Source organism: Gadus morhua, chromosome 17 (assembly GCF_902167405.1).
Source record: "Gadus morhua chromosome 17, gadMor3.0, whole genome shotgun sequence".
Lineage (NCBI taxonomy): Eukaryota > Metazoa > Chordata > Actinopteri > Gadiformes > Gadidae > Gadus > Gadus morhua.
The window spans coordinates 10,259,909-10,287,408 of NC_044064.1; the positions used below are offsets into that span (position 1 = coordinate 10,259,909).

Here is a 27,500-nt window from a genome sequence, read left to right on the forward strand (position 1 = left end):
CATTATTCCATTAAAAACACATTCAAAAAGGTATATCATTAAATATCATTATTAGTATAAAAAGATTGTCCGTCACGATAGAAAAAGCATCTTTAGTCTTCGTATATTCCTTTGTTATGCCGTTAACATGTAAAAATCTTAGAAACTAACAGAAAATGCCAAGGCCTCAATTCCTATTTTACGAGCTGTGAATCTTTGGTTTAACGTTGTTTGAAACACAAACAACCAACAACCACAACAACAACAACAGAGGAACAGCATTAGCTCAAGTAAATGCAGAATTCCCAAAATGTATAGATGGTTGTTACGGTAACACAGGCCCTGGTGATTGAATCAGGGCGGGGCTTAAGGGGCCACTTCCTGTAACAGGGCCCGGCCCGTCGTTGTGAGCTTTCCGCTCATCTGTACCAGCCTCTACAAAGGACTCACAACGCTGTGGGAGAGGGGTGTGTGTGGGTGAGAGAGGACATATGAGTGTGTATGTGTGTGCAAGAGACTAGGTATGTGTACGTGTGTGTGTGTGTGTGTGTGTGTGTGTGTGTGTGTGTGTGTGTGTGTGTGTGTGTGTGTGTGAACAGTGCCCCTCTGTTTCACAACAATAGGAATGTCTGCCCGCTATAGTGTGAGCCAGTGTGTATTGTGTGTGTGTGTGTGCGTGTGTAATTCCACGTAACGCATGACTGTCTTTGTGTTTGTGTGTGTGTGGTTGTGTGTGAGCGCACACATGAGTGTGTTAATGTGTACACTCCCTCAATCTCATTTCCATAGATTTAATCTCACCTGGTCTATACCACACACACTAAACAGAGAGCGAGACAGAGAGAGCGAGAGAGAGCGAGAGCGAGAGAGAGAGAGACTGAGGGGTGCCAAGTTTCAAAAGCCAGAGCCCCCTCCATCAGTGTTGTCAAAATGGCCGACGATGACTCAATACACTCCACTCCGCGTACCCACGCATCATTTCCTGTTACTATCCGATGGATATCTACAGCAATTCAGCCAGCAAGTCCATCAGTGAACCTGTCAGTCAGTCAGCCAACCACCACTCAGTCAGTCAGTCAGTCAGTGAACCATTCAGTCAGCCACCTCAGTTATCCAGTCAGTCTACCAGTCAGTCTGTCAGCCAGTCTACAGCCAGTCAGTAATTCAGTCAGCAACCTTGCCAGTCTATCAGTCAATCAGCCAGTCAGTAATTCAGTCAGCAACCTTGCCAGTCTATCAGTCAATCAGCCAGTCAGTAATTCAGTCAGCAACCTTGCCAGTCTATCAGTCAGTCAGCCAGTAAGTGAACCAGTCAGTCTTCCAGTCATTGAGGGAACCAGTCAGTCAGCCTATCAGTGACCCAGCCAGTCTACCAGTCAGTGAACCAGTCAGTCAGCCTATCAGTGACCCAGCCAGTCAGCCAGTCAGTGGGTTAGAGACCAAGTGGTTTGGCCTAGTGGGGAGTCGGGGGGCAGACAATGGTCTCTCTGTGGCTCTGAAGAGCCTCTGGTGTCAATGTCTCCGCCAGCGACTGAGACAGGCAGATCCAAGATGGCGGCTCGCAGAGGGCTCTTCTGGGGCAAGGGACAGTTTGGATCCTCTTCTCTTTGGTTTGTTTAAAATGCATCCTTCCTTCCTGCCTCAGGGGGTGAAATGTGAAGCTTATATTAAGGGGGGGGGGGGGGGGGGGGGGGGGATTGGGATGTGAACCGTCAATTTTGAGAGTAGTTTTCTTTTTCCTATGGAGAGTAAAGGTTGGGGGGAGGGAGTTGTAAGTGCATGTGAGGTAGGAATTGCACAGGAAAGCGAGGGAGTGACTGAAATAGTTGTGCAGTGTCTTTGCTTTGGTTGTTTTCCTCCTCTGTTTTCATGTCCAGCTGGAGTCCAGATATCAGCCGGAGATTGCGAGATGTTTTTATAATGATCTTCACTCCAGTTCCTGAAGCAGGAGAGGAACAGGAAAGAGAGAAAGAGAGAAAGAGAGAAGAGAGAGAGAGAGAGAGAGAGAGAGAGAGAGAGAGAGAGAGAGAGAGAGAGAGAACAGAAGTCAACGCCAGATGATATCTAGGCCAGAGTTATCCTGGGCTCTAGCATGACATCAGTACAGTACGGTACAGTGCAGTACAGTGTAGAACAGTATAGTACGGTGCCGTGTAGAGAAGGTGCGTACTGGGGTTTGAGATGAACCAGGCTCCTACACAGCTGTGGACGGTGAGCCACTCTGCTGGGAGAAAAAGAAAAAACACAACATCTTTCAGTCTGTGTGTGTGTGTGTGTGTGTGTGTGTGTGTGTGTGTGTGTGTGTGTGTGTGTGTGTGTGTGTGTGTGTGTGTGTGTGTGTGTGTGCGTGTGTGTATGTTTGTGTCCCCACGGCAGAGCTAAAACCATTCTCTGTTGTTAAATATGTACATAACTCTTCTCTGTGCGTTTGAACCACTTGGACTGTGTGTGTGTGTGTGTGTGTGTGTGTGAGTGTCAATCTGTTCCTTTCACAGTCTGTTTGCCAATCTGTTTTATTCTGTTTGCTAGATAAAGAGATTGGGAGACATTTAAATGTATGTGTGTGTGTGTGTGTGTGTGTGTGTGTGTGTAATCATTGGGCAACACATTCAGACTATACAACATGGATTCCAAGAAATGTGGGCATTTTTCCATGATAAAATCTCACACATAGACACATGTGTCTATGTGTGTGTGCGTGTGTACCAGTCGGTATGTGTGTGTTTGTGTGGGCATGCATGTATGTGTGTGTACCACTGAGTGCATGTGTGGGTGTTTGTATGCGTACTAGTGAACGTGTGTGTGTGTGTGTGTGTGTGTGTGTGTGTGTGTGTGTGTGTGTGTGTGTGTGTGTGTGTGTGTACCAGTGTGTAGCAGGAGGACCCAGAGCTCCTTCTGGGCTCCCTCCCAGAGGCGGGAGACCCCCCCTCCTTCTGGCTCCCCACCGAGGACGAGTCAGAACAACTACTGTGGACTGGAGAGAGAGAGAGAGAGAGAGAGAGAGAGAGAGAGAGAGAGAGAGAGAGAGAGAGAGAGAGAGAGAGAGAGAGAGAGAGAGAGAGAGAGAGAGAGAGAGAGAGAGAGAGAGAGAGAGAGAGAGAGAGAGAGAGAGAGAAATGAAAACCGTTTACTACAATACATTAAAGTGTAACAGGTGAGAAACAGGTGAGGACTGAACTGTAGGGTGGAAAGGGTTTTGCTGTTCTTTACTATTATCATCATCATCATCATCATTCATTATTAGCTTATTAACATGATTAACATTATTATAACAAATGTTGTTCTCAATAGTGCTAATATTCATTCATATTTGAAAACAGATATCACTGTAATATACTATCTGTGGTCAAGTTCGACTTCCATGTTGTAGTATCACCTTCTATTGCTGATATTTGAGTACAGAATGTGTGTGAGCAGAGAGAGAGAGAGAGAGAGAGAGAGAGAGAGAGAGAGAGAGAGAGAGAGAGAGAGAGAGAGAGAGAGAGAGAGAGAGAGAGAGAGAGAGAGAGAGAGAGAGAGAGAGAGAGAGAGAGAGAGAGAGAGAGAGAGAGAGAGAGAGAGAGAGAGAGAGAGAGAGAGAGAGAGAGAGAGAGAGAGAGAGAGAGAGATGGAATTCTCCCACATTACATCTCTAACATCCTGTCTATTTTGGAGGACAATTCATGCGTTGAATACCAGCGGGATTCTCTGCTCTGTGGGACCCCTGCTGGTTAGAGTCATGTATTACACCCATTCATGAATCCAGAAATTATTCTTTTTTTTTACTCTAGTTTCTGACTGGCTGTTAGTAGCAGGTGGGCGGGCCTATCACAACGTGGTGCTTGGTTCTTACGTTTTACAATTTGATGTGAAATGAATGTGAGGAAAATATTGTGTAGCGAGAGAGCGAGAGAGAGAGAAATTCTGAACAATGTATGGCCTTTTTGCACAGTAACATAGTTAATATATATTCTCTTAAAAATATATTAACATTATGATTTTCATGTTTGAGTGACGTCAACACCCTTAAATTCTGACCTGCGTGAGTGTGTGTGTGTGTGTGTGTGAGTGCGTGCGTGTGTGTCTGTGGGTGTGTGTGTGTGCGTGTGCGGGGTACCTCTGTCAGTCAGGGTGCTGATGGAGTCGGTCTCGGGGCAGTGGGGGCCGGTGACGTCCAGCAGCAGTTTGCTGGACATGCCCATGCAGAGGGACTCCTTCAGACACAGCTCTGCAGAGCACAACCAGCGTTACTCTACCGTTCAGTCCTGGCTATTCAATTCCTCATTCAAATGTTGTCTTCCTTTTCATAATGATATGTTCCATATTTTAAACTAACTCAAACCAAGTCAACGGAGGTTCAAAATGGCTTTTTTCATTTGAGTCGTAATTTTAAAAGTAGATCAAATCACTGATTGTGAATGAATCTGATTGAGTGGTCTTGGAATTAAATAATCATACAATAAACGGAAGCAAAGACAACAATACATGAGCAGGTAGGGGTTAGAGGGCATCTTCCTCAAGGAGGCCTACAGGTTACTCGTTGGGAATCGACCCGACAACCGTTATGCTGGGAGTAATAAAGAAGCCTCTGCACAAGCCGGTCCCCAGTGGAGGACGCGTTTGTGCCTTTAAATGAACAAAAATTTGAAAAATGGACCAACGGATACTATGGTAACCCTGAGCGATGGGCCCATGGCAGCTCTAACTGGACTCACCGCAGGGGGGAGGAGACTGTTGACAGGAAGCTGTCGGATTTCCCAGGATCCAAGATGGCTACCAGCTGGGACTGGCTAACACCGAGTATTCAGACGATTCTACTCTCCAAACTCTCTAGTCCTAATGTAGATCCTGATGTGAACCAAGACGGGGTTAACTGCTGTGGTTTATGGCTGGATTACTGTTTTTATTACCTATATATTTATATACTTGTAGCACCAATTTTTGAAGATGGATTTACATACGCTATACTATATCTAATATACAAATATATTACGCGTCATGCACCAGCCTCACGTTGGACCGCCATCGTTTAAACGCAGGGAACGTCTCGGCGGTTCGAAGAGAGAGGTTCAGACACGGATCGATGCAGCCCCTCCCGCCCCCCCCCCTCTCGTACCCGTGTTGTTGATGGCGTGCGTCCAGAGCAGCCGGGCCACGTCCTGCGCCCAGGCCTCCCGCAGCGCCGGCGTGGGGGTCTGCAGCGTCAGCACGTCGCGGCCCCGCGGCGCCTGGCGGACCCACACCTCGAACCGCAGGCCGTCCTCGCCCACGCTCTGGGTCAGGCCCATCTCGCAGCTCTGGAGGGGGTGAGGGGGGGGGGGGGGGGGGGGTGAGGGGGTTAACGCCAGGACAGGGGTCTCTTATGAAACTTCTCTCAAATGCAAAGGACGGTCATAGGGCTGCGCCCGATGCAGGCCGTCGTCGGACGCCTCGACACAAAGCTCAGCTCAGCTCATCTCTTTCGAACGGTTTCTTTAGATGCGTGTAGGTCTCGGTTACGGTGTTGTGCTCACGGATGCCTACGTGTTTTTGAAGAGGTGCGGAAATGAGCTCATCAATTATTCACGGGGAGCGTGTGGTTCAGAACAATGCGAGTCAAATCTCACGATCCACTTTGCATGTTGCGAATAAATCCAGCCGTTACTCGGTGCACTCCATGCAGCTTGAGCCTGGCATGAGTCCAGTGAGCGTTTCTGTGTGTGTGTGTGTGTGTGCCTTGATGCTGTGTGTGTGTGTGTGTGTGTGTGTGTTTGTGTGTGAGTGTGTGTTTGTGTGTGAGTGTGTGTGGACCTTCCCGCTGTGTTTGTGTGTGTGGGTGGTGCGTCTGTGTGTGCGTACCTTGATGCTGTGTGTGGGGGTGTGTCTTGATCATGGTTTCTTTTGTGTGTGTCTCGATTATTTGAGTTAGTGAGTGAGTGTGTTTGTGTGCGTGTACCTTGATTCCGTGTGTGTGTGTGTGTGTGTGTGTGTGTGTGTGTGTGTGTACCTTGATGTGGTGTTTGTGTGTGTAAGTTGTGCGCGCGGCGCTGCAGGTCCTCCTCTTGGTGAAGATGAGGATGTTCTGGTAGAGGAAGACCGTCCGGACCCCCCCCTTCTTCCTGCGGGCGCCCGCCCCCCCACACACCACCAGCTCCCCCTGCCTCACCAGGTCCCCCCGCTCCGACACACACACCTGCAGGGAGCACACACACACATAGATTATACATACTGTACATACATATATATATATATATACATATATATATATATATATATATATATATATATATATATATATATATATATATATATATACTCTTTAATATAGTTGAATTGAGCTCACACAGATATGAATATATACATAGAAATATACATAACAAAATATATACAATTGGTAAGTAGCCCAAATACATTGAAAAATATATATTTAAGTACATTCATGCACTTATTTCCTTTCCCTTATATTTATATAACATTTAAGTAAAAAAATATATATACAGTCTCAAAGGGCTTAAAAGGCCATATATTTATGACAAACATAAAGGCAGACATTTTAATAAAACCTAAAACGTGTAAAAACGTATCAAGAAAGAGTAAGAAAGATAGACAGACACACACACAGATAAGAGCCATCAGATAAACACAAGTTCTCCCGCAGTATTTTGTTTGTTTGAGTGCACACGGCTTCAAAAACTAGTACAAATATTTACAGCAAGGGCCCACACATGCACACACAAACACACGCACGTGAAAGAACACACACACACACACACACACACAAACGCACACGTGAACACAAACACACTCAAACACACAAACGCACTCACATACGCACACGTACACACACCCACCCAAACACTCAGCACTAACAGAATTAGGAGAAGCCGTCATTCAGCAGATGCTGAGGGTTTTATGTGGGGACGCAGTACTTGTATGGCAGTACTCGTACCACAGTACACACTACTTTATTTATAAACCGCCCCTGATGTGTGGGCTACGATAAGTGATGCTTCAAACATTTGTGGAACCCACATATATGAACACACACACTCGCACACACACAGGCACAAACACACACACACACACACACACACACACACACACACACACACTGACACACACAAGGACGCACACACGCACCCAAACATATATATATACGCAGACACACATGGATACACACAAACGCACGTATTTCTCTCACACAGGCTTACACTTATTGGCTCTCACATGCACATTAACACACACACACACACACACACACACACACACACACACACACACACACACACACACACACACACACACACACACACACACACACACACACACACACACACACACACACACACGGACCACACACACCTGCGCTCCGTTATTTTATGAGTTTTAAAAGCACCCCAGAGGGAGGGATCCTAATCTCCTCCATCCCTCTCACAGTCGGAGTGTGAGTGTGAGTGTGAGCGTGTGTGTGAGTGTGAGTGTGAGAATATGTGTGTCTGTTTGAGTATGTGAGAGTGTGTGTGTGTCGTAGAGCAGCAGCGCTCGCTGGTGGATTCCTGCAGTATTTTAGCGCCTCCTTGTGGTGCACTTTGAGTATTACTGTTAATATGGCCTTTCTTAATCAACTCAACCAAACGTTGCTGTGACCACGGTATCCACCTGTGTAGTTAACCTCAATCGCTCGCAATCATAATAGTCTAATCTAATCGTCTTTTTCCAATAGATCTCTTCCAAGATATTTATTATTATTTTATATTATCTATAGATTTATCAAAAATAGATATAATGATTAAGGATGAAAGTGACTTGACAAGGTGACATTTTAATACATTTTGGTCGTTTTTGTTAAATGTAAGAGCCATATTTAGTAAATGTCTAGTTTGGATATTTTGAGTTATTGTTTTATATTCAATATGATTATTATTTAGACTGCATGTTAGCATGGGCCCATAAGGCTTCCATAGAGTTATGCCATCAAAAAGTAGTGATATCATGATATCAGCGGGAAACACAGAGCTAGAAGCCTACAGAGCAACAACATTTTTGGACCCTTTAAAAGGTCCAATTAAATTTTTTGGCCAATTAAAAGGTCAAACCAACTCAAGAGACATGTCATTTTTAGACTCAAGCTTACTGCTCCAATAGGCTTATCCTGGGTTGGAAAGAAAATTGAAAAGACAGCGCTACATTTTCATATTATATATAAACGAACACAAAAACAAGTCAGGAATTTACATCAGGCGTCTTCCCCGGCCCAGTGCCGACTGTACAGCAGCTCCTTATGCGTGTTGTTACAGTGTGTCTAGCCTTTTCACAACAATTATTAAATTAAATTTATTGCGTGCTTTATTATGATACCACAGCAGACTTTTCATCGGGCGTTCTCACCGGACAGCCGACGATGAGGTCGCTGGCGCGGAGGTCCTCGCCGTGGCGCTGGGCGTGTCTGAGCATGGAGAGGGCGGAGTCGGAGGCGGAGTTGAGGCCCCCCAGCTCCTGTAGGGCATGGCAGTACTGCTCCAGACGCTGCAGCGGGGCATGGAGACAGCGGGGGAACGCCATGGGGAAGAGGGGGGAGGATGGGGGCAGCTTCGTCTGGGGGGGGGGGGGGAAGTTAAACATACTTTTTAAATTCCTCACACGGGACGTACTTGTCAATTCTGCTCTTAAACTGTCTGAACATCCTCAAAATCAAGCCCAAACTCAATGTGATGCTTGTTTTAATGCCCACGTGTTTCCCAAGTTAACTGTATGATTGAGGCATATTCTGGTTGCTGTTCATTTATCCCCGTAGCAATCATACTAACAGGATGATTAGTGCCTTCGTCATTACCATCATCATCTCCTCTCATTTCTGTAGGTACATAATGGTGCTTTGTGATGTTGACCTACGGTGCCCCCTAGTGGCCGCCGATGTGAACCACAGCACAAGAACTACAGTCGCAAAGCTGTTGATTAGAATTTAGATGTAGAGTTCTAGAAGTGCCGATTATAACTTCAATTTAGAGTTGAAGGACTTTAGAATAGGAATTAAAAATTGAGATCTAAAGCGCTGCATTAGAATTTAAAGAAGAGCAATGGAACGTTGATAAGAGTTCTAGAACTATAAAACAGATCTTTCGATTTAACATCAGTCCTTACAGCCCCTGTAAGATATCTACTCCTCTCCACTCTACTATCTCCTAATCCACACACCAGGACCCATCGACGCCACGGGCGGGAGAACCCTGGTGTAATCGTATCACCGCGAATTTAATTCCATATAATCCTGCTTTAATTAGCTTTTCCCCACAGCACAATAAACATCCTATTATCGTACTGTAAACAACTCGCGTTTAATTGCCTCCACTGTAAGGAGCTGCGCTGCTGTGATTGGCTGCGGCCCCCGACGTGCCGGAGAAACGCTGTTTTTTTGCACACCACTGTCAAGACATCTGGTTGTTTAGCACAAGCAGCTAATGACACTATACGCTATAGACCAACGTATGCTTCCCTGCTGAAACGCTCATGTGCGTTTATTTAATACATGTCAATAAAATGTTCTTGTTATTTAAACATTATTATGTAAATGTGCCAACGTTATTCCACTTTTTCTATATTCCGAAGAAATTCTCACACAATGTGCTCCGAGAGAAGGTGGGAAAAGATAATGAGTTTCACTCTGGGCGTGGATGGTGGAGATTGGAGGAACTTTCTCTCTTTTTCTCTCACACGGAAAATGTCATTATTCGCATCTCTTGATCCATGTGGATATAGGCTGCCATTTATATTTATTTATTTCTCTTTCTCTTTCCCCATCTTCGTCTCTCCTCTCTCATTCCAGCGACCCACACTTTCCCATCACTCTTTTTATTTCCATGGGTGCGTTGGATTATGGAGCCGGGCGGAGCCGATTGTTTGGAGGGTAAGGTCTCACCTTGAAGAAGTCGGAGGCCTGTGTGACCAACGGAGAGTCCAGTTCTGGTTTGGTCCGGATGTAATGGGAGTACTGGAGGAAGTGGTCACTCTGTGGGGAGAAGAACGATGCGTCAAATAGTTAGTGGTTTTGGGTGTCTAACCCCCAGCCACCCAAGGGTTCTGGGTTCGATCCCCCAATGTCTGCAGCCTAACACGTAGGCATCCTTGAACAAGATTCCTGCTGTCCCCTTTATGCTCCTTAATGACCGGTATCTGAAGTCAGGGTAAGTTGTTTTGTAAACTATAATAGTAAAATAGAAAATAAAACAAACCCTGAATTTAACTCAATCTCTAACATCTCAACTTGACCATAACACTGGTAACACTTAACTTAAACTCTAGGCAAGGCAACTTTATTTATATAGCACTTTTCATACACAAGGCAGACTCAAAGTGCTTCACATATAAACATTGTCATACACTAAAATAAAATAATAGATAAGTAAAAGAAAAAATATGCAAAGAAATGAGTAAAATAGAAAGTTAAAAGGCATTTTAGTATTAAAATAGAAAATAAAGGCAAAGTTAAAAAAGCTTTTTAGAATGTGCAATGTATTTAATATTTAGCAGAAAGCTATAGCAAACATAAAAGTCTTCAGTCTTGTTTCAAAGGTGCTCAGAGTTGGGGCAAGTCTTAAATCCTCAGGGAGTTTATTCCAGCTATTTGTTGCATAGTAACTTAATCCTGCTTTCCCATGTTTCGTTTTCTCTAGACTTAACTTCAACATCTCTCATCCAAACCCCCCCTGTAGTGCATGATGCTCCCCTCTCACTCACGTATTTGCTGAAGCAGTCGTGCTGCAGCAGGCTCTGCAGCAGGGCGCCCTCCATGGCCGGGAGCAGGTACTGCGCGTGGAAGCTGCTCAGGCCGGCCCAGCAGGGGAAGAGGGCGTCGGCCTTTCCCCGCAGGGCGGCGGGGGTGTCTGGGAGCTCCAGCAGGGGGAGGAAGGTCTCTTGCGCCCCCTTCAGCACGGCCACGTACTGACGCTCAGCACTAAGCATCCTGCACCACAGCAGGTACAGCTTACTGGAGGGGGGAGATAAAAGGAAAGGGGGAGACGTGGAGAGAGAGAGTGAGAGGGAGGGAGAGATAGAAGGAGAGGGGGAGTCGGGGAGAGAGAGGGAGAGGGGGGAGGGAGTGAGGGAGGGGGAGATAGGAGGAGAAGGAGAGGGATTTATAAATTATTGTAATTAGTCTCTTCAACAAGGATGAAGAGATTGATCTAATATCAGAGGATGGAAAACTAAATTAGGGGGGAAAAAGTAAGAGTTTATATGAAACCTCCATTTGCTTAATGAAACTGAAAAGAAAAGTGTGGGAGACGGGCATGAGAAGAGACGTGAAACCCATGGAGAGAGAAGAGGAGAGGAGATGATGGAGAGATGAAGGGCGGGGGGATGAAAAGGTCATGTGACATCACACACAGCGGGATGAGGGGACAGGAGCAGCTCACAGCTTTGATCTCCTCTCTGAACTGCACACACACACACACACACACACAGACGCACACACACACACACACACACACACACACACACCCTACCTCTGCGTGGTGGTGGAGGCGCCCGCCCTCTCTCCCCCCATCTCTCGCTCCATGCGTCCCAGCAGCACGTGTTGCCGTGGCGACCCCGTGTGGTCCACCACCTCCTTGCTGCTGACCTCCACGCCTCGGATCAACACGCCGCCGCCTCTGACTCCTCCCACGCCTCCCCCCGCTCCTCCTCCGCCTCCCCCTCGGTCTCCCGTCGCCCTCCCGTCGCCGCCGCCGTCGGGCCCGCCCCACATGGGGACGGTGGCGGCCAGCGTCGCCGTGACGACGGGGTCCACCAGGGCGGCGCGGCGGCCCAGCCAGGACATGGGCGAGGCGCGGCAGGGCGGGGCCAGGGTGGAGCAGGGGGGCGGGGGCGGGGCCGGGGGGGGGGTGGGCGTGGACCGACGGGGGGCCAGCAGGGCCTGGAGGTCGAAGCTGGGGTGGCGCCGCCTGGGGGGCTTCTGGAAGACGGGGGCGTCGGCCGCCACCTGCTAGGGGAGGGGGGAGACAGGGGGGGGAGGGCATCGAGGGTTAGAGGTCAGAGGAGACAGGGGGGGTCACAGGTGGTTATGATACTGGGTGGATTGGGGGGGGGGGGGGAGAGAGAGAGAGAGAGAGAGAGAGAGAGACAGAGAGAGAGAGACAGAGACAGAGACAGAGAGAGAGAGAGAGAGAGAGAGACAGAGACAGAGAGACAGAGAGACAGAGAGACAGAGAGAGAGAGAGAGACAGAGAGAGACAGAGAGAGACAGAGAGAGAGAGAGAGAGAGAGAGAGAGAGAGAGAGAGAGAGAGAGAGAGAGAGAGAGAGAGAGAGAGAGAGAGAGAGAGAGAGAGCTCATCTCATATAAGTCTCTATGAACCGTGTATCTCACCGTCTTCTTGGCCGGATTCAGCAGGTTCTGCAGGAACCCTCCGGCTCCGCCCCCTGCCCCTCCCGAGGCCCCGCCCCCGCCCTCCTTCCTGGGCCCGGCCGGCTCGGCGATCTTCAGCGTGGAGCAGGTCTGCGGTCGGAACAGCGACGCCAGGGACCCCCACGCCTGTAGGGTCCCCAGGGGCCCGTCGCCGCCGCCGCCTCCGCCCCAGTCCCCCTCGCCCTCCCCCTCGGGCCCCATCAGCTCCCACAGGCTGCTGGTCCAGGGGGTCTTGGGCCCCTTCCCCGCCTGGGGCCCCTGGGCGTGGCCGGGGCCCTGGAGGAGCCGGGGCTTCACCTGCGCCACGGTCCGCTGGTAGCGCTCCATGGTCTGGGTCCACAGGTCCAGCAGGGGGCCCCCGCCCAGCTCCAGGGCCAGGGAGCGGGCGTCCTGGAACCGGGAGGGGGGGATGGGCGGGAGGGAGGCCAGGGGGGAGGAGGAGGGGGAGGCCGAGGAGACGGCGTCACACCACTGGGTGGCCTGGGGGGGGGGGAGGGGGAGGGGAGGAGGAGGGGAGGAGGAGGGAGGAGGGGGGAGGGAGGGGAGGAGGAGGAGGGAGGGAGGAGGGGGGGAGGAGGAGGAGCGAGGAAGGGAGGGGACGAGGAAGAGGAGGGGAGGAGGAGGGGGGGAGGAGGAAGAGGAGGGGAGGAGGAGGAAGAAGAGAGTTTGTAAACAGCGAGTTGTATTTTGTGTGTGTGTGTGTGTGTGTGAATGCACGCAAACAGAGTTTATGGTCAGAGATGAATATAAATACCTTTATTTTGCTTATTTATATATTGCACCTGCAGGATTAATAAAGACATTTTGACATATACTGTGTAGATATAGGATGTATATACCTCAACCTCCGGCAGTTCAAGCGATCAGACAGCCAGTGTTTGCATGCATAGTATAGAGCAGTGGTTCTCAAACTTTTTACCATGAGTACCACCTTAGAAATGATTTGGCTCTCCAAGTACCACCGGAGTTAAAATAAAGTGCGTAGGCCTATAACTACATAGAGTTTACACAGAAGGCATTAATATTAATAACACGATTTATTATTCACATAACTTGACTTGACTGAAGCAACCAACTGTCTATAACTCATGTATTGTATTTAAACACTTGCAACGGGATAATACTAACAATTGAACAACTGCCTCAATAGGGCTACCCAGCAAATGGGGATATCATCTGGCATATAACATACCAGTCAATCTAGTGAGGTTATTAACAAGTATACTGCATTAAAGCATTCAGAGCACTGAATATAAATTTTAACAACTGCAGTCAACCAATCATGTGAGGTAAATTGTACTGCATCAAAACATTCAAAGAATTGAACATGAATATTTAAATACTGGAGTCAAACAATCCTGTTATAAGTAATCATGCGCAGCAAAGAGAGAAATCATGTGTACTGCGATAACACTGTAATCAAAATATCATGAGTAAGAACAAGTGTATCATAGAAAAACAACGTATTCAGTATTAAAAAATACTGCAGTAAGTGCCATAAGGTCAGAATATAAACTATGTTTAGGTTTGAAGGAGAATGTACTCAGGCACACATTGAAAATTAGGCCTATCATGCTTAGTGGGAGGGGTGTGATGTCTGGGTCGATTGAGGTTAGCTTTAGCCTCAGACTCGGTTCAGTATCCAACCTGCTTCCAGCACACAAGTTGAGGGGGGATGGCATCCCCCTTTGGAATTAAAATGATCGAAATCATCCCCCTTCTGAAACAGCCATCCCCCCTTCCCATCCCCTGTTATTTTATCAATTAATGTGGAAATATTACCGCTATTTCATTATAGCGGTTTCCTTTTTCAATTCGGCGCAAGCAACGTTACTTTTCCCAGGGACAGATTTGACAGCGATACTGCATTCTCGGGCAGTATGCTATTGCGCAAGCACGCAGGCGTACTTGCGCAATAGTGCCTTCCCGAGCTCTCATTCCACACCGTACGAAACTGACACTGGTAGCGTGAAGCAGTCTCTGCATCTCAGACATCGCTTCCGCGGGCAACTCTGTCCCCTTTTCTCCCTTTCATTCCAACCCGTGAGCAACGCTAGTCTCCCTTCTCTTCCGAATGCATTTTAAAAAAATAAATAAATAAGAATCAGTTTTTAAAATCCTTAAATGTGATGCATGCCTCCGAATCGTGTGATGCGTCCGATCAGCTGCGTTTTTGGGGATAAATTAAGAGCGATGAAATGACAGTAGTCATCGCTCTTATTTGCGACCATTTGCGACCAAGAGAAGCCTGGTCGCAAATTGAATGAGAAAGCGCACAGCCTTGTCTGAAAGCGCAGGATATTCGCTGCGTCGCTGCATCCAAAAGTCCAGAAATGTCTGGCCTCTGAAAGCAGACTTTCAACGTCTCGTCACAGGACGATTTTGCAAAAATGTTGCTTCCCCTACTCGTCGTCACAGCAGTTAGCCAATGCAGGTTTAAGATGATTGCATATGACGGGTACATGGCCTAGGGATGGGCACGAGTAAACTCGAGTGATCGAAGGAAATCCTCGAGGATCAATCGAGATCGAGTAGGCCTACTCGTTTAATCAAATCTATTTTTAGAATGCAACGCATCTGCAGCAGGAATAGGCCTGATGATGAACGGCAATATTACCAACCAAACATGTAATGCTTATTCTCCATCAAAACAGTCAGCGTTATCAGAGTATTCATTATTTATTTTTGCAAACGTTCAAAACACATTTTCCTTACAAAAATAAATAGGCCTATGCGTCTCACAATTTAAATCACGTCGAACCAAGGCCTGTAACAGTTTAAAAAAAACTAAAACGAAACAAGTAGCCTAACCATTGCAAATAATTTAAAGCTGCAAATAAAACGCCAGCAAATGGACTATGGATTACGCGTTGTGATCTTCTCTACACGGCCGGGATTACGGCTGCGTCTTGCGGCGGTTAAAATAGCCGACACACTTGGTTGCTGCGGGTCTGCTTTCCCGAACTCACCGTTGTGTTTCAGGAGCATATGTTGCCGCCTAGTAGCCTACTTGTAGTAGCTACTCTGGTAGCTCGATTTCGCTTGGCATATTTTACATTTCACCTTATGATCTCCTATTTCTTTAAAGTAGGCCTATTTCAATTCTTCGCTGCGCTTTGCTTTAACCGCCATCTCTTAACTTTTTGAATTCTGGCGTGCCTGCACACGGCACGGAACGCGCCACACAGAAATGGATACATTTAATTTGCTTTGTGCCCACGGCATGCGTAAGTGGCGCCGCACAGAAAATTGATACATTTGCTTCAGAAAACTTTGTTTGTTTGTGTGTATGCAAACTCGAGTTTGCCTGTCCACCAACCGAGTTCATTTGTAACGAGTAGTACTCGAGTTATCGATTCCCCAGATATCAGAAACGGTTGCTTCAACTTCAAAAAATTGCTTCAAAAAATCGTTCATACTCCGCGTACCACTAGAGGGCGCTCGCGTACCACCAGTGGTACGCGTACCACAGATTGAGAACGGCTGGTATAGAGTATAGCGTATACAATATAGTGCATATAGAGCAGTGTGTATACCTCAGTCAGCGTGGTGAGCAGCCTCTGGGTGTTGTCCAGGCAGCTCCAGCGGTGGGACAGCAGGTGGCTCATGTCGATGAGCCTCTCCCTGACGGGGGGCAGCAGCAGCTGGACGTCCCGCAGGCCGGACCAGTCCAGGTCGGCCCACACCTCCAGCTGGCCCAGCACCTGGAGGCTCTCGCTGTGGACGTCCTGGGGGCACAGCACTACGTCATCAGCATAACTCGTAATCGTAGTCCTGTTATCAGGAGGAGTGGTAGTAGAAGGGGTGGGTGTAGGGTCCTGTGATGATTATTGTTATGGATGACCAAGTGTCGGAGAAGCTTCACTTGGTTTTGGGTTCTCTGCCCCTGGGTTAGGGGCCCCAAAGGATTCCTAGGTTCCTCTATGCTTACAACGTCCGCACTCACAGTATGTCACCCACTTTAGATAGAAGCATCTATCAAAAGGCCCTCACAGACAGACCCACAAACAGGCAGGCATTCAAGCAAGCAGGTGTGTGAACTCACGTTGGCTGTCTCCCTGAAGCTCTTGAACTTGTGCTGCTTGACGGACAGCCGGCTGAGGGACAGGGGCGGGTCTTTGTACTCCTCCAGCTGGGACTGAACCTCCCTGATCTCCTGGTCACACTGAGGCGGAGGGGGAGAAGGAGAGGTAGGTCGATTTAGACGAGAGAAGAAAAAGGTGGAGAGAAAGGAGAGGGACAGAGAATGAGGTTTTAAGGGTGCTAATGATTCCCTGTACAAAAATACTTAAATGAGTTGTATTCAATCGCTGAGGACAGCGAGTGCTGAGATGTGTTTCTGCTGTCACCTTCTCCAGTTTGTCCACCAGTGCCGCCAGACGTCCGAGAGCCTCCAGGTCGCAGCCTCTCTGGTTAGACACGCGGACCAATCGGTGAAGGGCATCGTCCACGCTCTCATAGAGGTCAGAGGTCGCAGCGAGGGCAGCTCTGAGAGGGCAAAGGTCACTGGTTTGTACAGGATATACGATTGGAGATGACAATGGCTCATTCATTCACTTTGATTAAAAAATGTAAAATGTTATAAATTGTCTTTCAAGTTTGACTGATAACAATACTTACTAACTCAGTTATTTTCTTGGATGGTCAAAATACATGGAATATTTGAGTATCAGTTCAAAACCATAGCAATTATGGTCATTTATAAAGTTTCTGCCCTTATTTGTCTACTACTCATGCTGTGAACATAATTTTTTTCAGTCAACCTATAAGAACAGGGCTGAACTACTAAATTCTCTATTTGATTTAATAAACCCAGAGTTTTATCCAAACTTTGTCCAATAAGAGAATAAACCAGCAAACACACAACAGTGTTTAAAAATGCACAACCATGTTAAGAATCCTAGTTGTGAGTTTGCCAAATCACATAAAAACCCCAGATCCTTGTTTTTTGTTATTTCACGATATGTTTTATAACAGGATGTGAAGTTTACGTCTCTCTCCACCAGCTGTTTCTCGCCTCGAGGTCAAAACATGTAAACAACACGTATTGTTGTGATGGTCTCCGGGATTTAGAGAAGAACATAACAACTGTGTGTGAAACTACTTTAGGGGAGCAGTTTAACTCTTTCAGGGGTTTGGAGGAAGAGGAGGAGAAGTTAGCAAGAAGACTACAGCTCAATGATGGAGCCCACCAGAACAGCACACTGTTGTGTGGGAGTTTATGAATGTTTGTGTGTGTGTGTGTGTGTGTGTGTGTGTGTGTGTGTGTGTGTGTGTGTGTGTGTGTGTGTGTGTGTGTGTGAGTGTGTGTGTGTGTTCCACAAGTCATGTCATTATGAAATTCAAACAGTACAACAAAAAGAAGAAAACATCTTCTTGAGTATATTGAGGATGCTATAGTATATATGAAAGTGTGTATTCATCAGATTGGAATTTCCTTACTTGCAGTCTGGAGATTTATGTGCCAATCCTGACGTGCTATTGGTTAATCCGGCGAGCCAGGCCCCGCCCCTCTGCTGCAGCTCTGTTAGTCTTTGGTCAGCCAGGACGTCCATCATGAGTCCTCTGTGCTTTTCAATACTTAAAGGAACAGCCTGTGGAAGAAAATAAAGACATTTTATAACGGATTATATTGATCAAAGTTATTTTCAATAATATCATTTCAACGATATAATCTACAAAGAAAAAAGGACTTCAGGAATACCACAAATATTGATTTTGGATAATAAGGAGTTCTGGGAACTGGGTGACGGCGCCCCTAGGGGTGGCATTGAGGAACTTCAGGGGGCATAACATACACACACAATTAAGATAATATACACATTGAATTGATAAACCGCTAGCAGAAAAAGTTGCAAAGATATGATTTTGACGAAGAAATACAAATTCAATAGGTAAAAATCAAGATGGGGGCGTCACAGAACAAGTCTAAGAACGCAGACAGCTTAACCATTTGGGCCGTTGCACTGAACACATTAGTTATGGAACATATTCTGACTACATACCACACCAAGCTGCCAAGCTACACCCCTGTCTATCGACCATGAGTGTTAGAAAGGCACTAAATAAAATAAAATATTATTAATATTATTATGAGTGTATAAAAGTGCCCCCTCTTTTCTAAAATATCTGTTACTCTTGTTTGTATCTCTTTATAAAAGTTTTGGTAGATATAATAACATTCAATGGAAAGATGTGCAAGTGCTTTGTACTAAACACCAATTGCCAACTGATAAAGAAGTAAGCTAGGAGAGATGAGCTAATAGCCACACACCAAGAGACATACGCAAACAGACATATGCTAACAGAGAAAACGCTAATTATAGTGTGATTAGCCATGTCTTGAGCGTCTTGAGTGTTTCTCCAAGTACCTTGATATTGTCTGGCATGGGTTCAGCGTCCATGGAGCGCAGTGCCTCTCCTAGCAGTGAGAGGGCGCCCTCACACCGCTCTGTCAGGCTCTCCAGGCTCTGTGAGGAAGAGATATAAGTTACTATAGCTTATTTATTAAGGCTTTTAGGGATCACTCAGCCATTCTTCGGGCTCGGTGGTTCTACGTGGGCGCCACTGAATACAACGTGGTTTCAGTTATTTTTTTATATTACAGCGGGAAAATAATACACGTACCATGAATTTGTTTATGTAACCCACACCAGTCTAAACTGATAGCTACAACTTTTGTTTGTAAAGAAACAAAAACAGAACAGAAACATGCTCAACATGTTTGAGGCCAGGGGTGATCAGCGGGGATGGGAAGCAAGTTTTTCAGATGCGCAGATAAACTAATCCTTGCTCTGGATTTAGATGTCTTGGATGGAAGCCATGGGAGCTCCAGATAATATCACTCCCCTGCTTTTGTCCTTCAGTGCCTCCACTCCCTTCGTCTGAGTCTCTCCCCCCAGTATTCATCCCTCCCCCCCTCTCTGTCTGACTCTCTGTCCCGCTCTCCGTCTCCCTCCCTCCCTCCGTCTGTCTCTCGTGGCCTATCCCTCGTATGACCTCTCTCGCTGTCTTCTTCCATTTTGCTCCTTCCCCCCTGTGTCTCTGTGTCTGTCCCCCTCTGTCTCTGTCTGTCTCCCTTCATCTCTCGCTAGCGCTGTCTTTCTCTGTTTCTCAGTCATGACTCTCGTGCAAAAAAAGCCTCCTTCCCTTCCCCACTTTCCCGAGTCTCTCCCCTTCTCCTTCTCCCCCCTCCCGGTGCACCTCCCCCCCCCCCCCCCTCTCCTTCTCCCCCTTCTCCCCCTTCTCCCCCCTTCCTCTCTGTGCACCTCCCCTCTCCTTCCCCCCTTCATCCTCTCTGTGCACCTCCTCTCCCCTTCTCCTTCCCCCCTTCTCCCCCCTTCCTCTCTGTGGACCTCCTCTCCCCCTCCCCCTCCCCCTCCCCCTCCTCCCCTAGCACCAGTGACACCCTACCAGCCTGAAGAGCAGCCAGTCGGCGTGGGCGTGGCTGAAGTCCCCGCCCATGTCCGTGAGGAGCTGCTGCCGGTCCACGTACTGCTGGAGGACCACGGTTCCCTGGACCGCGTGGACCTGGGAGCACAGGAACACAGGGAGCCCAGGAGGCGAGGGGGAGGGAGGGGGGGGGAGAGCCGGTTAAACCGTGTTGGAAGGGGAGGGAAGAAATCTCCCCTTAGGATCCAACAGCTCAATTAAAGCCTGATAATAATTTAAGCTATCTAGTTCTCCGCTTAAGAGCCATTAGGCAAAGTAGTGATTTAATAAAGCAGTTAATACAGTGTGGTGTCCTCAGGCTTATCTCGTCTTGTGTGTGAAAGTGTACCGGTGTTGAGCTACTGAGAGTTGTTTAACATAGTTACTGTAGATATACTTGTGTAGTATTATTACTGTAGATATTCTTGTGGAGTATTGCTACTGTATTTATACTTATGTAGTATTGTGGCTGTAGTTATACTAGCGTAGTATTGTAGTATAGATACAATACTTTTTTTGTACTATTTTTGTAGCATTGTATAATTGTTACAGTATATATATTGTGCAGTATTGTAGTATCGTTACAGTATATATATTGTGCAGTATTGTAGTATCGTTACAGTACATATATTGTGCAGTATTGTAGTATCGTTACAGTATATATATTGTGCAGTATTGTAGTATCGTTACAGTATATATATTGTGCAGTATTGTAGTATCGTTACAGTATATATATTGTGCAGTATTGTAGTATCGTTACAGTATATATATTGTGCAGTATTGTAGTATCGTTACAGTATATATATTGTGCAGTATTGTAGTATCGTTACAGTATATATATTGTGCGGTATTGTAGTATCGTTACAGTATATATATTGTGCGGTATTGTAGTATCGTTACAGTACATATATTGTGCGGTATTGTAGTATCGTTACAGTACATATATTGTGCGGTATTGTAGTATCGTTACAGTACATATATTGTGCGGTATTGTAGTATCGTTACAGTATATATATTGTGCAGTATTGTAGTATCGTTACAGTATATATATTGTGCAGTATTGTAGTATCGTTACAGTATATATATTGTGCAGTATTGTAGTACCGTTACAGTACATATATTGTGCAGTATTGCAGTATCGTTACAGTACATATATTGTGCAGTATTGCAGTATCGTTACAGTACATATATTGTGCAGTATTGTAGTATCGTTACAGTACATATATTGTGCAGTATTGTAGTATCGTTACAGTACATATATTGTGCAGTATTGTAGTATCGTTACAGTACATATATTGTGCAGTATTGTAGTATCGTTACAGTATATATATTGTGCAGTATTGTAGTATCGTTACAGTATATATATTGTGCAGTATTGTAGTATCGTTACAGTATATATATTGTGCAGTATTGTAGTATCGTTACAGTATATATATTGTGCAGTATTGTAGTATCGTTACAGTATATATATTGTGCAGTATTGTAGTATCGTTACAGTATATATATTGTGCAGTATTGTAGTATCGTACCTCCAGTGGTTCCAGCTCGAGGGCGGTGGCATCCTGTTGTTCTTCCAGGAGAACCAGAACAGAACCAAGACCGCCTGGAACCAAGACCTTAACACACACACACACACACACACACACACACACACACACACACACACACACACACACACACACACACACACACACACACACACACACACACACACACACACACACACACACACACGCACAGACACACACACTGTTGACATCTGTACACTCAAGCTAACAAAGCATTTAGCTGTTTTGGCGGGAAATCCTTTGGCGGCAATATTTTAGGGAGCAGACCTCACCTGGAAGTGGTTAAGAGCCGACAGGAAGAGAGGGGAGGGCGGGCTCTGGCGGCTGTCAATCAACACGGTCAGGCCTTTTTCTTTGGCTGCCGGGCTGTGGAGAAGGTCGAGAGACATGTCAGGAGAGAGAGAGATGAGGTAGAGGGACATCCAGAGGGGGGGGGGGGGAAGAGAGAGAGAGAGAGAGAGAGAGAGAGAGAGAGAGAGAGAGAGAGAGAGAGAGAGAGAGAGAGAGAGAGAGAGAGAGAGAGAGAGAGAGAGAGAGATTTCTCTTCAATGTTGGAGATCTCTTTAAAAGAGGATTTAAAGTAGGGCTTAAGTGAATGACATTCAACGCTTTTAGTAAGAGCAGGAAAAGTAAAATGCTTAATTTGTAAAGGTTGGGTTTACATTCCTGGCACATCATCTGGCAAAGCAGAGCCGACTTATTAACCTTCATGAGAAAAACATCACTTTGCATAAGATCTCCTAAAAACCCAGGAAAGGGTCAAATATACTGTACTTAAATGTTTGTTTCGGTAAGAACGCCACCTCGGGCAAAGTTGGCCCATAAACACTTTGGTTAAAGGTTTAGTGCAAACGTTCATTGGCACAGAAGTTAAAATAGCACGAGAGGACAAGCAAAGTCTGGATGCTAAGGTTTTGGAGTTTGGTTTCGATAGAACAGGATATTCTAGGAATAGCTGTCAATACCAAATGACTAAAGAAGTTTGATGGGCCATGAAGAGAGAGAGAGAGAGAGAGAGAGAGAGAGAGAGAGAGAGAGAGAGAGAGAGAGAGAGAGAGAGAGAGAGAGAGAGAGAGAGAGAGAGAGAGAGAGAGAGAGAGAGAGAGAGAGAGAGAGAGAGAGAGAGAGAGAGAGACTCAATCAACTAACCAACCATTATCGATTTTTTCTCTACTCTTCTTCTTCTACTATTATATCAAACTTTGCAACTTTTTAAAGTGCTTTTCTTGCTACATTTTCTTTGTTTAATTTGTAACTACTTTAGGAATGTGAATGTCTACTTTCGATGCTAATACAACTATTTTTAATCAATTGAAGAGAGAGAGAGTGGAAGAGACTATAGTAGTAAACAGAAATGTCAAGTGCGGATATTAAAAGGAGCAGAAAAATGACTTAATTTGGCTAGCACCGTGCGAACCAGCCGTCAAGCTATGCTAAGATAAACATATAAGCCAGAATTTGGATCTGGGAGGATATGTCACCGCAGCGCTACATTACAACTGGTTCAACATATGCTAAGCTAATTAGCCTCGCCTTTTGTGGCACGCCAAGGAACTCCCTGCAATAAAGCAGTGTTGCGCAATGTCAAGTCAGGCCCTCATAGAGATAGGAGAACACATTTTGACTGTTAAAGTTCACGTTCAGAGCGGATAAAATATATATTTTTTAAATCGATGTGTGTTGAGTATGTTGAGTATTAATCTAGGGACGGATTAAAATAAAAAATATATATTTTAGGTCAGAGATGGTTGACTTTAGGTTTTAGGGGAAAGCTGGTTATTGGTCTGTGATGCTATTGGTCAAGGTAAGTATCTGGGCTGGAAAGCAATGCATCATGGGAATAACCACCCTTTGCACCCCGCACATAAATGTACACCAACTCAGTCTGCTCGCTACACACAGAGACACTACAAGAGAGCTGTATAAATACCTAACTTAATCACTAAGAAGGATTTGTGCTAAAAGAAAGAAGTGATTTTTTTCCCCCTCTTGGATTCTTTCCCAGACTCCTGGACTTGGCAGGAAGCCAGCGAAGGAAACATCAAATCAGGCTGTTGGTAGACGGACGCCGATGCTGGTAAACTCCTGACCTGGAGCCGAACTAGTCCCCGACACAAATCACGGACGTTCACATAATGAGTTCCTTTTGCTTGAAATGATTCCCGAGAATTCCCTTCCTGATGGGATGGGACGAGGTCTGTGGCCTCGAGGTAACCGGAGAGGGAAAGCAAATCTGATGTTTAAGAAGTACAAAACAGCCACCCGGTCGGCGTTGCTCGCGAGTTGAAAACAATTCCATGTCCAACCCCTGTTTGGCATTAGCTGGGTTCATGGGTACGTTGGAAGGGTTCTGGTTAGGTTTGTTTTTGATCGTGACTCAGAATAGACATAATATTCTAAACTAAGACTGAAACATGCCCTGAACCTTGTGCAGACATGATCCTCAACTCTGTGTGGGTTTATTACATTAAATATTTTAATAGAACCATAGACAGGCCGATTGTAATCATATTTTTATTCTATAATGACTTCATTACTATTGGTATTATTATCTGTTGTTTTGTGTTGACATTTTGTTTTAGAATGTGTTTTGAATATTATTTAATGAGGTTAATGATAGGTTAGCTCATCTTATTTCTGGGTTGTTAGTGCAGACTATGAATATATGAAGCTCTAGTGGGTTGTACCGAGTGATTCTGTGGTAACAGGACAGAACTCTGGCCATCTCCTCAGCACTGTAGCCCTCCTCAGGAACGTGGGTTTCCGTGACGACCAGAGCCCGGCCAAGCCTGTCCACCGTACCTGAGTTGGATCAAGCATAGCATAACATTAGTTCATTGTAGGATAGGACGAGCTAATCACGGACTAAATTAGTCAATTATAGCATAAACAAGCTAATCATAACTACACGGTGGTTGTGAACATTCAACAAAAATTAGGTTATTATATTCATTTAAAAATATTTTATACAACCCTATAACAATGAGCCATTCTTACGGATCAATTACTGATTTTTATTGTCAACTTTCGCTGTAAAGTACAAATTAACCGTCTTCCAATCACGTACCGGATAGCTTGAATTTCCCAGACTGTAACAAATCAGAGTCCAGTTCCCTCAGGAGGGGCGGGGCTTCAGCAGACGGGTTCTCTGATAGGACGGGACGAGGGGTTTCAGGTCCTGACTCTGAAGCATCGTGGTTGGACAAACTCGCACCGGATTGGCTGATGGAGTCAGATTCGGTCTGAGTCTCTGTGGATCAATGTGAATGAATATTAGTGAGTGAGTGAAGCATTTAACGAAGAAAAATGGAACTTGTTGACCTTAAGGGAGGTCACTTAGTTCTTAAGTCTTTTTCTCCAAAGGGAGAGTGAATTCGGATACACGACATTGAGGAGTAGATAGGGGTTAGGGGGTATCTCGCTGTACGATTCCTACAAGTATTCATTGGGGAATCAAAATGATCTTTGTGTTTGTATACATACTACGATCTGCTATTCTACTACATGAAGATGAGCTAGGCTACTGTAACTCTGGATGTCAATGGAAGGTGCTATCGGAAAGGGAATGCCAGTGAACCCTCCTTTCTTACACGCATTGAGGAAATTGTCATTAAACAACTCATCTGATTCTGGGTAAGACTGACTGAAGCAAACACCACTCTACAGATACCTGACTGATCCCTCTTATCTCACCTGTGCTGCCTTTCCTTGGTTGGGTTTCTTCAGCTCCCTGATTGGACGAAGTTTGTTCTTTGTCCCGTCCACTAGACTCCTCTGCTATCTCTAATTGGCTGTCCTTGGTGATTGGCGGTTTGGCGGAGGAAGGGCGGGCGGGAAGTGGGGGTGGAGCTTTAGGCAGAGCTTTAGAAGCTTTTTGGTTGCCACGGCCACCGGAGCGAGCCCTTCTTTGGGCCCCCTTTCCCTTCCTCTTTCTCCTATTATGGATAAAGTCATTCATATATTATTTATCCCAAATTGCTAAGCATTTAACATGGAAAACAATCCAATTGATCGGCAAGGATGTAGAATTTAGGAAATTAGAAAAAATCCAGGGAAATTAAGCAGATTTACCAATGCATTACAAACAAACCCTAAAATTATCTTATTTTAAACTTTAGTAACTGTTTTTTTGTAGGGACCATGTGACCACATTTATATAATTTTAATGACAATGCTTTTTCGTGAGGAAAAAGTAAATTAACCAATGAGAAGGAGGATGAGATAGGGTTACCTGGGAGCCCGCACTACTGCTGCTCTGACGTCTCTACCTTGAGATAAGTCCCTGCCAGCGGTCTTCACTACATTCTTCTCCGGTTCCTGGCTCGCGTTTGGGTCGGCAGAACCCGCACACGTTCCAGATTGTCCCATCAACTGACATTTCTTCGTGCCAACTCCGTCGACCAATGGGACGGTGGCATTCGCCCCGCTTCCCGGAAGGTCGGCCAATGGCGTGCCGGCTTTGAGTACGCATTCCGGAGCTTCTGAAGTGGGCGTGGTGGAATCGCTGTCCCCGCTCAGTGGTTTATCGGCATCCTCGAACACAGAGTCCGACTGGGACCCGGGATCTGATTGGCCCTCAATCGTGTGCAACAGCTTGTGATTGGTCAAGCCTTGGGAGCCTTTGCTGGTCAAAGTGTCACTGACGCCCTCGTGTTCCTTACCCCCGTCCCTGCACGGCTGCGAGAGGCCGACTCCTTCCCTCTCCTTGCCCACGCCGGGCCTCCTCTCCTTGGACGGACCCTCGAAATAAACTCCCTGGCTCTCCCGGGCCTTCTCGCCGTCGTCCGAGTCGTGGAGAGACGAGGAGTACGAGCGCCCCACGCTGCCTTGCTCGTCGGCTCTGGGGGGCGAGGGTTGAGCCGGTAACGTGTCCCCCCTGTGCGTCGACGTCACGTCCCTTTTCCCGCCTATAACGTTCCGGAAGCTCCCGGATCCCTCGGCCTTCCCGTAGCCCCAGGCCTTCCCCCTCTTCAGCTTGATGGCGTAGCTCCGCCGGCATAGCGGCAGCGTCTTGGTCTTGCTGATGGCGTGCATCTCCAGGTACCGCGAGGAAGAGGAGGAGGAGGAGGAGGAGGGCTGCGCCTGCCGGGCGTCGGCCCCCCCGTCGGGCCCCCCCCGGGGCTCCAGCAGCTCCACGTAGTCCCCGTCCGTCTGGAGGTACCTGGAGGTCCGGCCCAGGCCGTCCTCGCTGCGCCTGCGTCGGGGGAGCGCCGGCTCGGGGTCGCGACCCGCCGTTGTTCCTCCTCCCCCGCCGCCGCCGGTGTTGTTGTTGTTGTTGTCGTCCTGCTCCTCCTCCTCCTCGTCCCAGGACCAGGAGTCGGGGTCTCCGGAGGAGGAGCCCCCCCAGCCGCCCAGCCCCCCGCCGCTGCTGCCCCCCTCGCTGGGGAGGCGGCCCGGCGCGGAGCCCCCGCCGTGGGACATGAGGCCCGGGTCCTCGGTGGGGTCGTGGATGAACTTGGGGTAGACCACCTCCTTCCAGGGCAGCCGGACCACGCCGTCGCAGGTGCTGACCAGACAGGTGTCCAGCCCACCGCCCACTGGAGCCGGAGGACAGGGCGAGGGGTCGGTCAGTTGGAGAACTAATGAAATGCTGCATCAAGAAATACTGAATATCCGATTGTGAATTTTTTGTGCTATTGCGGGATGAAAACTTAAGAGTGGAATTTAAAAATTCAATTTAAGAATTCAATTTCAGTATTCAATTTCAGAATTCAATTTCAGAACAACCTCTCTGACTTTAAACTTAAAGTCAAAGATGTCAAAGAGGTCAAAGCTAATCAAACCTGTAAGTCTTTAGAAACTAGGTTTATAGGCTAAGTATCAACAAACTTATCTTGGTTTTGAAACAGCTAAACACTTTAAAAAGCCAAACTTTTCATCTACCCGTAAACAAGTTTTGTTTCCCTTTGTTTTCCTGTGATTCATTTTCTTGGGGAGACGAATAGCATCACTATCGCCATTGTACTTGCTGTAGTTTGGTCTGGCTTTTTGCGAGACTACTATCGCCATAAAGCCGAAACGTAATCGTCACACGTTAGGGATAGTGGGCGGGGCCTCACCCTCACGCTTGTGCCCGCGCTCCCTGTTGACGCTGTGCAGCCACTCGGTGGTGAACACTAGGGGGTGCTGCGACTCGGGCACCAGGATCTCCTGCACCGTGCG

At 46.8% G+C, this 27,500-nt stretch overlaps 1 protein-coding gene across 3 annotated transcripts in view; it reads right to left on the minus strand.

Annotated features, from left to right (window-relative positions):
• The window catches only part of arhgef40 (Rho guanine nucleotide exchange factor (GEF) 40), a 41,766-nt gene that overhangs the window by 1,034 nt on the left and 13,232 nt on the right, over nt 1–27,500 (minus strand). The window contains exons 4-27 of one of the 3 annotated variants that reach the window (XM_030338408.1): nt 27,398–27,500; nt 25,570–26,875; nt 25,032–25,273; nt 24,406–24,588; nt 24,026–24,140; nt 21,611–21,704; nt 21,300–21,386; nt 19,753–19,869; nt 18,711–18,809; nt 17,782–17,933; nt 16,689–16,827; nt 16,385–16,504; nt 15,876–16,067; nt 12,301–12,819; nt 11,439–11,917; nt 10,672–10,921; nt 9,854–9,943; nt 8,326–8,532; nt 5,945–6,130; nt 5,075–5,255; nt 4,076–4,186; nt 2,844–2,953; nt 2,150–2,200; nt 1–1,918 (exon numbers count right to left, since the gene is read on the minus strand). The exon at nt 1–1,918 is cut by the window's left edge and continues 1,034 nt beyond it; the exon at nt 27,398–27,500 is cut by the window's right edge and continues 183 nt beyond it. In XM_030338408.1, coding sequence (XP_030194268.1) covers nt 2,174–2,200; nt 2,844–2,953; nt 4,076–4,186; nt 5,075–5,255; nt 5,945–6,130; nt 8,326–8,532; nt 9,854–9,943; nt 10,672–10,921; nt 11,439–11,917; nt 12,301–12,819; nt 15,876–16,067; nt 16,385–16,504; nt 16,689–16,827; nt 17,782–17,933; nt 18,711–18,809; nt 19,753–19,869; nt 21,300–21,386; nt 21,611–21,704; nt 24,026–24,140; nt 24,406–24,588; nt 25,032–25,273; nt 25,570–26,875; nt 27,398–27,500 — 5,109 coding nt within the window. In that variant the 3' untranslated portion in view covers nt 1–1,918; nt 2,150–2,173. Of the gene's footprint in view, nt 1,919–2,149; nt 2,204–2,843; nt 2,954–4,075; nt 4,187–5,074; nt 5,256–5,944; nt 6,131–8,325; nt 8,533–9,853; nt 9,944–10,671; nt 10,922–11,438; nt 11,918–12,300; nt 12,820–15,875; nt 16,068–16,384; nt 16,505–16,688; nt 16,828–17,781; nt 17,934–18,710; nt 18,810–19,752; nt 19,870–21,299; nt 21,387–21,610; nt 21,705–24,025; nt 24,141–24,405; nt 24,589–25,031; nt 25,274–25,569; nt 26,876–27,397 lie in introns of all 3 variants that reach the window. The other 2 variants (XM_030338405.1, XM_030338406.1) reach the window with 2 other exon arrangements.